Genomic DNA, 13,666 nt, shown 5'->3' with positions numbered 1-13,666 from the left:
TATTGCGATGTATTTCCCCCTTAGGCCTGCTTTTGCTGCATCCCAAAGATTTTGAACGGTTGTATCTTCATTCTCATTAGTTTCCATGAATCTTTTTCATTCTTCCTTAATTTCCTGGTTGACCCTTTCATCTTTTAGCAGAATGGTCCTTAACCTCCACGTGTTTGAGGTCCTTCCATACTTCTTGTTGTGATTTAGTTCTAATTTCAAGGCATTATGGTCTGAGAATATGCAGGGGACGATCCCAATCTTTTGGTATCGGTTCAGACCTGATTTGTGACCCAGTATGTGGTCTATTTTGGAGAAAGTTCCATGCGCGCTTGAGAAGAATGTGTATTCAGTTGAGTTTGGATGTAAAGTTCCGTAGATATCTGTGAAATCCATCTGGTCCAGTGTATCATTTAAAGCTCTCGTTTCTTTGGAGATGTTGTGCTTAGAGGACCTATCGAGGGTAGAAAGAGCTAGATTGAAGTCACCAAGTATAAGTGTATTATTATCTAAGTATTTCTTCACTTTGGTTATTAATTGGTTTAAATATTTGGCAGCTCCCACATTCAGGGCATATATATTGATGATTGTTAAGTCCTCTTGTTGAATAGATCCTTTAAGTATGAGATAGTGTCCCTCTTCATCTCTCACTACAGTCTTCGGGGTAAATTTTAGTTTATCTGATATAAGGATGGCTACCCCTGCATTCTTTTGAGGACCATTTGAATGGTAAATGGTTCTCCAACCTTTTATTTTCAGGCTGTAGGTGTCCTTCTGTCTAAAATGAGTCTCTTGGGTCCTGCTTTTTTATCCAGTCTGAACCCCTGCGCCTTTGGATGGGGTCATTAAGCCCATTCACGTTCAGAGTTACTATTGAGAGATATGAGTTTAGTGTCATCATGATATCTATTCAGTCCCTGTTTTTGTGGATTGTTCCACTGAATTTCTTCTTAAAGGGGAATTTTAAGAGTCCCCCTTAAAATTTCTTGCAGAGCTGGTTTGGATGTCACATATTCTTTCAGTTCCTGCCTGTCTTGGAAGCTCTTTATCTCTCCTTCCATTTTGAATGAGAGCCTTGCTGGATAAAGTATTCTTGGTTTCATGTTCTTCTCATTTAGGACCCTGAATATATCCTGCCAGCCCTTTCTGGCCTGCCAGGTCTCTGTGGAGAGGTCTGCTGTTACCCTAATACTCCTCCCCATAAAAGTCCGGGATTTCTTGTCTCTTGCTGCTTTAAGGATCTTCTCTTTATCTTTGGAATTCACAAGCTTCACTATTAGATGTCGAGGTGTTGAACGGTTTTTACTGATTTTAGGGGGGGATCTCTCTATTTTCTGGATCTGAATGCCTGTTTCCCTTCCCAGATTAGGAAAGTTTTCAGCTATGATTTGTTCAAATACATATTCTGGCCCTCTGGCCCTTTCGGCGCCCTCGGGAACCCCAATTAAATGTAGGTTTTTCTTCCTCAGGCTGTCGTTTATTTCCCTTAATCTAACCTCATGGTCTTTTAATTGTGTCTCTTTTTTCCTCAGTTTCCCTCTTTGCCATCAACTTGTCTTCTATGTCACTCACTCGTTCTTCCACCTCGTTAACCCTCGTCGTTAGGACTTCTAGTTTGGATTGCATCTCATTCAATTGATTTTTAATTTCTGCCTGATTGGATCTAAATTCTGCAGTCATGAAGTCTCTTGAGTCCTTTATGCTTTTTTCTAGAGCCACTAGTAGCTGTATAATAGTGCTTCTGAATTGGCTTTCTGACATTGAATTGTAATCCAGATTTTGTAACTCTGTGGGAGAGAGGACTGTTTCTGGTTCTTTCTTTTGAGGTGAGGTTTTCCCTCTAGTCATTTTGCTCAGTGCAGAGTGGCCAAAAACAAGTTGTATTGGGAAAAGGAGAAAAAGAGAAAGAAGGAAAGAAAAGAGAAAAAGAAAAAAGAAAAAAGGAAGAAAAAAAGAAAAAAAGAGAAGAAACAGAGAAAGAGAAAGAAAAAGAATGAAAGGGAAAAAAGGGTGGGGGAAGCAAACAGAAATCAAAAAGAAAAAAAAAAGAACCACGGGGGAGTATCCTCTGATTCTGTGTACTTTAAGTCCCTTGGCTTCCCCTGGAAGTTGTCAGTCAGTCTAGCTGGTCTTCTGGGGGAGGCGCCTGTTGTGCTGATTTTCAGGTGTTAGCACTTGGGGGAGCTGCTCTGCCCCTGCCTGGTGCAGGGCTCAGTGGGGGTTGTTTACCCCGTGAGGCCCCAGGAGGAACACCCGCAGTGGCTGCGGCAGCTCTGGAAACCTGGAGTCAGCCCCCGCAGTAGCTCCGGCAGGAACTCGGTCTGCAGGGCCTGGAGGCTCCGGGGCGGGGCCGCTGATCTGCTCAGCTGGGGCAGGAGCGTCCTCGCTGTCCTGGGCCCTCCCGGCCTCTGCCTGTCCCGGGGGAGGCCGGATCCTGGGCTGTGTCCCGGCGCCCTGTGCTCCGGAGCCTGCCCTGGTGGATTCGCGCTCCCTCCCCGCAGCCCTCTCCGCGGAGCCGCCCCCGAGCCCCCCGAGCTGCTCCCGCCCCGCAGCCCCCTCCGTGGAGCCCCCCCCCGAGCCCCCCCGAGCTGCTCCCGCCCCGCAGCCCCCTCCGCGGAGCCACCCCCGAGCCTCCCGAGCTGCTCCCGCCCCGCAGCCCCCTCCGTGGAGCCGCCCCCGAGCCCCCCGAGCTGCTCCCGCCCCGCAGCCCCCTCCGCGGAGCCGCCCCCGAGCCCCCCGAGCTGCTCCGGGTCCCCCGTGCGCCGCTGCAGCCCTTAGGGAGCTCGGCGCACTCCCCGGGGCGCAGGTGTCTGTTAGTGTCCCCGGGAGCCCGAGGGCATCCCCGCCCTCCTGGGTCCTGCGCCACCTCCCCGCGAGCCCCTTTCCGCCGGGAAGGTTGGTGCAGCTCCTGCTCCTCCAGGACGGGGCTCTCCTGTCCTGGGGACACTCGCCCCGGCCTCAGCTCGGCTCCTCGCGGGGCCCCTCCCCCTTGGAGGCCTTTTGTTTCTTTATCTCCCCCCGTCCCCCCGTCTTCCTACCTTGGTAGAAGTGCGAACTCTTCTCACTGTAGTGTTCCAGCTGGTCTCTCTTTAAATCTCAGGCCGAATTCATAGATTTTCAGGATGATTTGAAGGCTTTCTAGGTAATTTGGTGGGGACAGGTGATTTGGGGACCCTACTCTTCTGCCACCTTGCCCCGCCCTGCCCCCCATATTGTTTTAAATCAATACCCATGTATGAAGAAGGAGATTTGCCTTAACCTTCAATGGCTAATTAATCAGTCCCTAAATTCTGGGCAAGAATGAGAAATTTGGGAGTTGAGAACTCACCTTTTTTTGGAGTTCTTTTGGGAGAAAAGTGACACCAGATCCACTATTAATATAAGGAATTAGAGATTGAAGGGAAGATCTTACCTTTCCACAGTAGAAAATATCCTCCCTCCGCACCTTTCCTTCGGCTATCTTCTCCCTGATGGCCTCCCCCACTTCATGCTCATTTTGGTAGATGTAGGCCCCATCAATGTGCCGGTATCCTGTGTCAATGGCAATCTTCACTGACTTTGTACAGGTCCCCTTAGGGGTCTGAAATGGCAAGGGGGTTATGGTGGGGAAGAAGAGAAATGGATCTTTCTTTTCATGATTCTTCATCAGGACACTCAGCACACAGACATTTTTTTTACAACAAAAATGACAAATTCCCAATTACATGTTGTGATTGAAAGATGGGTGTCTGGAGGCTAAGGACACTGACCTCACAGGAAACTCCCTTCCCACCCCCCATCCCTCTATCTTTCCCAAGTCTGCCCTAGCTTTGTGGCCTCAGAGATGGAATTTGATCAGTTTTACCAGGGACGAGAGATTTCACGACAGCCAAGTTATTAAAGGGCACAAGTTCATTGAAGAAGTCTCCATTATAAATTAAAGTTTGGGATAAACAAACAGATATATCCACAGAAGGGAATATCATTCAGTAATAAAAAGGAGTGAAATACTGATAATAGCAACATGAGTGAATATGAAGACAATTATACTAAGTGAAAGAAGCCAGACGAAAAATAAATAATGATTCCATTTGTGTAAAATACCAGAAAATGAAAACTAATGTATAGTTCAGACGCAGATCTGTGATTATCTGGGGTGGGAGACAAGGGGTGAATCCCTCCATAGGTGACAGGGAGGAATTATGAAAGAACACAAGGAAACTGGGGATCCCTGGGTGGCTCAGTGGTTTGGCGCCTGCCTTTGGCCCAGGGCGCGATCCTGGAGTCCCGGGATCGAATCTCGCGTCGGGCTCCCAGCATGGAGCCTGCTTCTCCCTCTGCCTGTGTCTCTGCCTCTCTCCCTCTCTCCCTCTCTCTCTCTCTCTCTCTCTGTGTGTGTCTATCATAAATAAATAAATAAATCTTTTTAAAAAAAGAACACAAGGAAACTTTTACAATGCTGGATATGTTTACCATCTTGATTATAGTGATGGCTTCATGGGTGTACATAGGAGTCAAACGCATCAAATTGAATACTTCAAATATGTATAGTTTATTGTATGTCAATTCTTCCTCAATAAAACTGGGAAAGAAGAGTGTTGGGGGGTGTTAGATTTTTCAAATTTGGTATCCAAATCTTTGTTCATTTTATTAACCTGCATGAAGCATAAGAATATTCTCTCCTCTGAACATTGAGAGAACCTAAAGACCTGACAAACTCTTGACACTGGAAACATAAGTTATCCATTCTTCAGATTGCACATAAATTGCTGTTCTTTAGGTCTGATGACATTTTAAATATACATGAGTATGTCTCATATTAGTTACATTTTTTCTTAAGGAGAAATGGAAGCCGTGATGGATATTTCCATCAAAGATAAGCATCTAGTCTCACTGAATAAAATATTCAAATCATCTTTTAGGTTGTGTGTGGAGGAGAGGGTTAATCCTATTTATAGATTTTTAATGACCTCATATTCAGATGGTGATCATTCTAATCTTGTTTACAAATACTGAGAACTCCTTGTGCTTGCTTCTATATCTTCAGTGTTCTGACCAAATTCTTGACAAATCTCAACAGACCTGTGAATTCTGGCCCACAGAAGTTGATTTATTGAGAATGAGTGAGAAAAGAAATCTCTTGCATTTCTAGTGACTTTGTAGTCCTGGCCTGGAAATAAAAAGCACTGGAAGCATAAATTGTATCTTCTTTCCCTACTTCAGCTGAAAGTCATCACTACTGAGAAGATAAGAGGATATGAAAAATGAAAAAATTGGCTACACAGATGGTATTAGGAAATAGGATTCATAGTCGCAAATATCAAATAGCTGGGAAAAGAGACACACTTCCCAGGAATGTCAGAAATATCTCTTTGCTTTATTAATTGACAACACGATTAATAGAGCTTGAATAGAAATTGAGGCAACACCCCCTCCCCCCAAACACCCTGGAAAAATGAGATGTTATGGATGACAGCAAGCGTGATAACAAAACACACTGGAAGAGGAGACTTGGGGTAGATTCCAAATATTCAACGGTCAAAATAAAAATACTACTTCCATTATCAGGTATATACATAGTATTAATGAAAAGAATAAAGCTTCATATGAGATGGTAAATACAATCTCAGAAATAGCACTGAGATTTTGTGGCTGGAACTGATAAATGGAAGTACAGAACTCAAAATAGATTTAATACAAGGGGAAAACCCTCTAACAATGCATATTAAAGTATATGCTTATTTTTTCAAAGATCAACCCAAGACAAGAGGCACAGGGGAGAGAATTTAGGATAAAGAAAACAAGAAAGACAAAGGCTAAGTTAGGAGTGCAGTACTGAAGCAATATACGAAAGATGCTTTACTTCACGAGGGCACAGAAGCAAGTTATAGTAGTTAGAGTCTTCCATTATTCAGCTACCATTAAAGAGCCTTTTCTAAAAGCTGAATATCTGGTACAGTCTTTGCTTGCTAAAAATATTTTCCTTCAGATGGCAGAAGCAGTAATGAGGTGAATTACTATTTTGGACTTGATTTTAATCAATATGGAAGAACTAGTTGGAAATGTGGATGTGAGAAAAATGCTTCTTTTTAATTCTTAAATGTAGCATAAGAGAACTTGTATGTAGATTCTGACAGATTCTTTAAGAAAATTCACTTTAAGGAAAACTCAGGAAGATCAAATAGAATACTATATTTGGAGACTCAAATAAATGACACGACAGTAAAATCTTAAATGCAAAATTTTGACTCCACACATTAAGGATGGTATCAGTGAAATACAGAATTCAGTTTCCTAAAATGGTCAACAGCACCCTTCCTTCACTCAAGAAAGGGGAGAGTCCTATAAGGATACAGTGCCACCTTCCAGGAGGTAACATATATCCTAGGTCATCATCCATTATATAGTCCTGTGTCTCCATTAAGTGGAATACACAAATCTGAAAATGCAGCAGGAGTGGTTCAGCTTAGCATTATTCCCTTTGACTCACTTAGAAAATGTGTGCTTCTCATCCCTGAATTTGAGGCTCTGTGGATTCTAGGTCCTAGTTCCCAGGGGAACCCAGGGTGCTTATTTCAAGAGTTCAGTATTTGAGGAAAGATGTTGCCAGGCCGGCAGGGGTAAGTGACCTTCTCACAGGAGGAGATAGGGCTTCTCCGCTGTTACATGATGAGCCAAGGAGGAGAATGTTGGGTACCTAGGGCATCCAATGATACACCCTTTCCCAATTTTGATAGTTAACAGCTAAGAGCAGCACCATAATCTGAGAAGGACTGGTTGACCAGGAACTCTTACAACTCAGAGATGAGCATCTAGCTTCATAAGCCACCTAGCCCAGAAGAGATGTTGGATAAGGATGCAAGAAACCTAGAATGGGTAGTTCAGGAAGGAGATTAAGTTGTAACTTGAAGACAGCTTTCATGGCAGGAGTTATTCCCTCCCCCCCCCTTTTTTGCATGGCACAAATAAATAATCTTTAATTTCAATAAATAGCTCCCCATTACGCCAGACAACAGGCTGTGGGAACGATACAGAAGCATCCAACAGGGAAAGATCTATTCTAACTACACTAATTCCTTAGCACGAGAAAAATGACTTTGGGTCACACACAAACACAGAGAGATGCTCAGAGTATGACAAAGGAAGGAGTCATCTTGGATGGGAGTGTGGTGGCCATTTTAATCCACGTAGCTGTCCTTTGCAGGTCTTCTGGGTGCCACAATCACCACGAATCGGTCAAATAAGGTTACTTTTGCTCTGTCATATTCTGATTACTTGATATACGCGCATGCTGTTACTGAAGGTGGGGTCTTGACAGACAGGAGGACACTGGGTGAGATTTCACTGGGAGAGGCAGAGAGAAGGGAGGGCGGAGGGCTGAGGTCCCGCCGAGCGCCTTGCTCACCAGGAGGACACACAGGGACACACACGTGTTCACCTGCGAGGGCACACACATGAGAGCGTTCACATACTACCCACAGGGGGTCCTTAGGAGTAGGATGACATGAGGACAAGTTCAGTTAAGCCAGGGGAGTTTCTTACACCGGCATATTTTTGGAAGCCACTTGGTTTCTTCAGAGTCTAATCTATCACGTCTACTAAAGAGAAGACAAAGTACTTACATTTTGGGAGAAAGGTATCAGGTTTGAAGAACCCCAGGGAACAGCAGGCTGTTCAGAAGCCACCCAGTCAGCAGCTGTGCATGCTGGGTGTGGGGGTCGGGCCTCCCGCACACTGGCCAAGCTCTTAGAGAATTTCATCTCAATGGAGGCTGGCACCCTTGGGGAGGCCCTTTCTCTGGCCTGAGGGTTGAAAGTGCATTTGGGGGTAGGGGTATCAACAGGAGCAAGCACTGCCAGTAAGTCTCACAGCAGAGTCCACTCCGCTTGTGACATACAGATGGGGTTTCCAGAAAGTTCTCAGGCTTTGCTCATTGAGGGCAACCGTTTTGTGTTCAATAGTCAGCCTCCTCTCAGTTCTCAGAGGATTTGTGTATGTGTGTTTGCGTTGTGGATATAATAGGCACGTGACACATTTTTTCTGTCTTAAATTTTCTTCCTTTTTTTTTTTTTCCCTCCAACAAATGAAAGCTGCTTTCCCTGCAGCCCTCAGGTCACCTCCAGCGAGGCGGGAGACACGCGGTCACACTCAGCCGGGGACCTCGGGCTGTGCCACTGCTCCACTGCCGTGCGGTGAGTGTTGAGCACCCGCTGCCAGTGGTTGGATTCAGAGGGGCCCGAGGAGTACTGGCCGATGACAATTCTTCCAATGAAGTCACTGCTGCTTGGCATGTTGTGGCCAACACTGTACACACTAAGCTGGCATTTTCAAGTTCTTCTTGGGGAACTTTGAAGCTGAAGGATTCATTGTAAAAGGGATCGAGTGTGCCTCTTAAGAAGGATGTCTTCTTTGTTTTCACAAGCTTGAGTCCATGTACCAGCTGGATTGTCACAAAGGGGTCTGAACCTTGGGTCACATCGGTTTGAAGAAGCTGCTTGGCTCGAATGACATCCACATTCAGCGTCCCAGCACTGGGGAGATAATTCAGTGACAGAAGCAGCTCCCCCAGCTCCACTTCATTCTGAGAGCCGGGGACCAGCGCCTTCCACCAATGCCCGCCTTTCAGCAGGTCAACCTCGCACAGAGGCACCGACACCTTCCCAATAACACGATGGCGGGAAAACTTCTCAAAATCCACCACGGTTGGCAGCAGGGTCCTCCTCTGAGCTTGGAGGAGGGGGATCTCGAAGGTGTAAGGCTCCTCACAGGCTTCTGGGTCTTGCGTTTGGCCCCCGTCTGCTTAGAGTTGCTCTGGTCTGGCAGGAGACGGATCTGGACACAGGGGTTCCATGGGCCCTGTCCCGTCCCGGCGCCAGCCGTCCTGGGCACGGGCGGGGCGGGTCCCTGGCCTCCGTCCCCCGGCGTCAGGCGGCGGTGGCAGGTGGCACCGGGAGCTGAGCGCAGCACGCCCCGCTGGCCCCCGGCGGGGCCTCCCGGACTGTTAGGCAGCCCGCGTGGTCGCGCTGGAGTGGGGCGCGCAGCTGGGGCCGAGCGCTCTGGAGCAGTGCCTGGGCCGGGTCCGCCTGAGCCCCGCGGCCGGATGGCTCCTTTTTGGCACTGAGAACACCAAACTCCACGGCTTTCATGCCAGGAGGTGGGGAGCCGGGTCGTCTGGACTCGAGACTTGGACCCCTCCGGGTCAGGCTGCGCAGCCTGAGATGTGTCTGAGGACGAGCCTCCGCGTGCGATCTGGGGAGTTGGTCCGAGCGGTCAGAGGGGCTTTCCCGGCTGTGTGGACGAGTCCCCGTCCTGGTCACGCTCCGGCGGGCCGTCCTGGAGGTCCGCCACCTCCCCCTCGCGCTCAGCCGCCGGGGCGTGCCCTCCCCGCAGGGGCCGGGGGCGGGAGCCCAGGGGGGAGGAAGGAGGAGGCAGCCGGGCGGCCCCAGACCGGAGCGGCGGGCTCAGGAGCGGCGCCCGCCCCTCCGCCGGCCGCGCGGTCCTGGCCCTTCCCCTCCCCCTTCCCCTTCCCCGCGCTCCGGCTCCCGGGTTCGGGCGCTGGAGCCGGGGCGGCCGCGGGGCTGGAGGCGGCGGGGGCGGGGCGGGCCGGGGCGGGGGGAGCGGGGCGGCGCCCGGCGGCGGCACCTGCCGAGCAAGAGCTAGTTCCTCTTAACCTACCTCGTTAAAGACCTTTCCAGGGGAGAGACCAAACCACTCTGGGAGCGCTTCTCCCAGGGGGTGGACTTCGCATACGAAGCCCGCAGGCTCAGGAGACCTCCGGTAGCCGTAGTGGCGGTGGCGGGTGCCGCAGGGCAGACGCCCTCCTTGGCTTAGCTGCCAGCAGTGTGGGCCGCTGCTTACTCCCGTCTGATTCCCTGCACGCGCGATCCAGGGTAGAACAGGCTGGCTCTCGCACCCCAACCCAGCACAACCCCGTGGCCCCCTCCAGAGCACCCTGTGGGACCAAGGAGCGACCGGATCACAGTGCACTCTTCCCACTGTAGGAACTGCTATTCTCCCTTCTACAGGCCTGAGTCCTGAGAGTGTTCTCCGCTGAGCCGCCCGCATGCAAGTCTCCTTCTCAGAGGCTGTTCTCCAGAGGACCCAACCCAAGAAGACACTAGGGTAAAGAAGGATTTCTTGAGCTACAGAGAGTACTAATGATACATACATTAAGCGATAAACGGGACTATGAAAATAGACTCTGTTCATCGAGACACCATTAAAAGCGTAAAAAGACAAATAGGAAGGGGTATTTTCGCATAGATGTAACTGACAAAGGTCTCATACTATATATTTTACAAATCCACTATCAAGAAGAAAAGAGAAATCCAAAAAAGAAAAATGCACAGAAGGCACACTTCGTGAAAGATATCAAAAATGTTTAATAAAAATAGGAAAAACTGGCCAATTTCATCTAGAGTAAAGGAAAGGGAAATTAAACCACAATAAGAGTTTATTCTACACTTATAAAATGACATTAATTAAAAAGACACCAAATGTTGATGAGAATGAGGAGCAGAGCCACCCTCATACATTGTTGGAAGAAGTGCAAATTATACGAATACCTTGGAAATTATTTATATTGACATCATCTCCTAAAATTGAAGATACTGTACTCCACGGGACAGCAGTTCCACTCTTACATGTATATCTTAGCTAAATTCATACATGTGTGCAATAAGACCTGTGTAGGACTCTTTCTAGAAATAGTGTCTGCAAAGCCCCAAACTGGAAGCAATTCAAATGCCCATCAACAGTGAAATGGATACTGACATATTCTTATGATTAAGCAGTCATACAGCAATAAAAATGGCCAAAGACCGTGATTAATTACATGGGTGAGTTTTACAAGATTATATTTAGAAAAAGAAGCAGAAAAAAATGGGGCAACCAGTGTTTCTATTCATGTGAAGTTCAAAAATTGTATAGAAATGTATGTTACAGTTGTGTAACTCTTAGAAAATTCTTACAAAAAAAAGCAAGAAAAGTCATCACCGTAAGACTTAGAAGAGCAATCCCCTCTTGAGGGAGGAAGGCTTTCAGGTTGGGAAGGGCACACACAGAGTTTCTGGGGTCTGGTATGTTCTAATTTTGGATCTTATAGCTAAGGAGCGACAAAAAGCATTTGTCCCGCCTTAAGTCCATTGTACTTCAAAATTTTAAATGTTAAAAAAAGAAAAGGAGGTAGATAAAAAAATAAGGGAGTAAGTGACTCAGTAAGTTTCAAAGCCTTAGATTTGACTCAATAAGTTTCAAAGCCTTAGATTTGGGCCTAAAACATCATTTTTAGCCTTAGATCTACCATCTGCTCTCCTTAGCCTAGATCCAATTGGTTGCCAAGCTTTGTAGAGCTTCCCTCAATGATGTGTGGTCTTCGGCCAAGTTCCTTCCTTCCTAGGCTCCAGCCAAATTAGTTTCCTCAGAGCTACCAACCACGTTCAAGTCTTTGTTCTTTTTTGCCCGATTTATTATAGAAGCCTTCTCACCTGATCTCTATGTGTTCTGTCTCTTCTCATTTTAATTCATTGTAATTTGGACAGGTTAATATTTTTGAAAAAGAAACCCATTCTTTGCTCCCTGGTATTTTGTTGTTGTTGTTACCCGGCCCAAACTATTTTTTGCAGCTTGATGTGTAGCACTAATTGCCTCTGGAGAGGAATGATATGTGTGTGTGTGTATAAAACAAAATGCAGAGGTCATTTCTTGGTGTTTGATTTTTAAAAGCCAAGGCTTCTGTGGCAGGTGTGTGAGTATGAGGGGATCACAGGTATTGGAAAGAACTCAGGATATACACTGTACTAAAGTAAAAACAAACACCAACTGAATTCTTGACCCTCAGAATATCAGCCCACAGAACATTTTACAAAACCATAAATGAGTTGCCATTACCTAAAAATTCATAATTACTTTATAATGTTTTCTGAAAATTGTTAGAAAGTCAGACCATGCTGCACCCTTGCTTGTGCATACAACTGACTGTAGTGGAGAAGGTGCTATCCTTGGACTGGTCAGTGGGGTCTCCAGTTTTGCTGATTCTTGCACTCATGCCTGCTATCAGAATGGGAAAGCAGAACAAAACACAGAAATAGACTTACCTCCTCAGGACACTTATTTGTGCTTGCTGTCTGGTTCCTGGTCTCTTTAGGTGGAGGATATGGAACCACTCCGACTGCTGACAAAGATTCTTTTGTTTTTGCATCAACCGACTTCAGCAAGAATCCTGATAAGTCAGTTTAGGAACAACTCCTTGCCCTCTATGTATGATCTCTCTCCCTGTCTAATCAGGAACCCTCAACTGCCACCATCGCCCAGGCAATGTCATAGCAAGAATCCTGTTAATCAACCAATTTAGCCCTTATCCCTGATGTTTTCTCTCAGCATTTTTCCAGCCACTGACCCCCACCCTGCTCCTTTGCTGTAAATTCCCATGCTGTATTTGAAGTGGGAGCTCAACCTCTCTGCTCCCCCACTCCTGCAAAATCCCATTGCCGTGGTTCTTAGACCTATCACAACAGCACCTGCCCTTGAATCAAGTTCTTTTACCGTGCTTTCACAAGTGTCATTGCATTATTCTTTTCCTTTAGCATGTTGCACCCAGGATATAATAAAAATGCCTGGTATAATGTGAAATAAGTTTTCCTGGGTTGAGAGGAGGGGATTTGATGGGCATTGAAGAGAAAGTGAGGAATACTTAAAGGATGGCAAAAACCTGAGAAGGAGTCCTAAGCATATCCCCTCCCCCCCATCCCCTTCCAGCTCAGGGGCAGAACAGACTTGATTTTTCAGGCTCTCCCTTACTACTCATCAAGGGTTTGGACTTCACCTTTCCTTTGTCCCAGATACAAAGCCCTTGGCTCACTCTTCAGACTGTGAAACCTGCTTTTAGCTACCAACAAGGGCCACCCAGGAAAGAATACAGGATCATTTATGACTCCCAATCTACTTCCCAGATCACCACTCCTTCCCCATAACTTGATGTTTCTTGATCTACCTCATAACTGGATTTGCTCATTGCTACTTTAACATTGAACCAGTGTTCTCTCTCTTAAAGCACTTCAGCTTTTCCTTACATTTTAGTTATATGTGTGTGTGTGTGTGTGTGTGTGTGTGTTTATCCTCAGTCACTCCACTTAAATCCCTTGTTTCTAAACCATTGTTTCAATCCCTATGCTACCTAGAAAAATGCCCTGCATTTGGTAGGCACACAATAAATATCTGTCAAACTAAATTATTGTCCATTTTCCAAAATATTTACCATTGGTCCTGAATTTGTGTCATTTGCACATCTGGTAACATTCTTGAGTTTTTCTTAAAGTTTTTGATAAATAAGGATTATTAACCCCATGGGCTGATGTTCATAAAAACAGGATTAATTTCTATCAAAACTGAAAAAAAGGAGTAAGACCCAAACTCTCATCTGTTGGGGCCTTCCCAGATGGAGCTGTAGGGAGGTTATTATAGATTATTGCATCCCTGTATGAAAACATTCTGAGAAGCTTTCAAAAGGAGAAAGTCACATGGATAATTTGTAGGTGTTACTTTTCATTAGTCATCATGAGGTGGGATAATGCACAGAGTGCTTAGTGATACTAGGAGTTGGTTCCATCTCAAATTCCCTGAGTCCATAGGCATGAAACACTTTTACAAGAAATTTGGGTTCACTCAGTGTCCATCCAAAGATGAATGGATAAAGAAGATG

General features: G+C 46.3%; 2 protein-coding genes across 13 annotated transcripts in view; both read right to left on the bottom strand.

Moving 5' to 3' along the window:
- The window catches only part of LOC112650929 (aldo-keto reductase family 1 member D1), a 128,042-nt gene that overhangs the window by 42,848 nt on the left and 71,528 nt on the right, over positions 1-13,666 (bottom strand). For 10 of the 12 annotated variants that reach the window (XM_049094989.1, XM_049094990.1, XM_035699703.2 and 7 more), the window contains one exon: positions 3,401-3,568. The exons of 1 other annotated variant lie outside the window; for it this stretch is intronic. In XM_049094989.1, the coding sequence (XP_048950946.1) occupies positions 3,401-3,568 (168 nt within the window). Of the gene's footprint in view, positions 1-3,400; positions 3,569-7,589; positions 7,842-13,666 lie in introns of those variants that run through there. One more of the 12 variants, XM_025433838.3, reaches the window with a different exon arrangement.
- On the bottom strand, positions 8,065-12,013 carry LOC112642377 (synaptotagmin-17-like). Its single transcript, XM_049095034.1, is given in 5 exon segments — positions 8,065-8,269; positions 8,272-8,733; positions 8,736-9,216; positions 9,643-9,798; positions 11,945-12,013. Coding segments are annotated over 5 exon segments (1,362 nt in total). The 3' UTR covers positions 8,065-8,075.

This window comes from Canis lupus, chromosome 16 (genome assembly GCF_003254725.2).
Source record: "Canis lupus dingo isolate Sandy chromosome 16, ASM325472v2, whole genome shotgun sequence".
NCBI lineage: Eukaryota > Metazoa > Chordata > Mammalia > Carnivora > Canidae > Canis > Canis lupus.
Note: the sequence above shows the minus strand (reverse complement) of the source record. Positions and strands in the feature narration are given on the sequence as shown.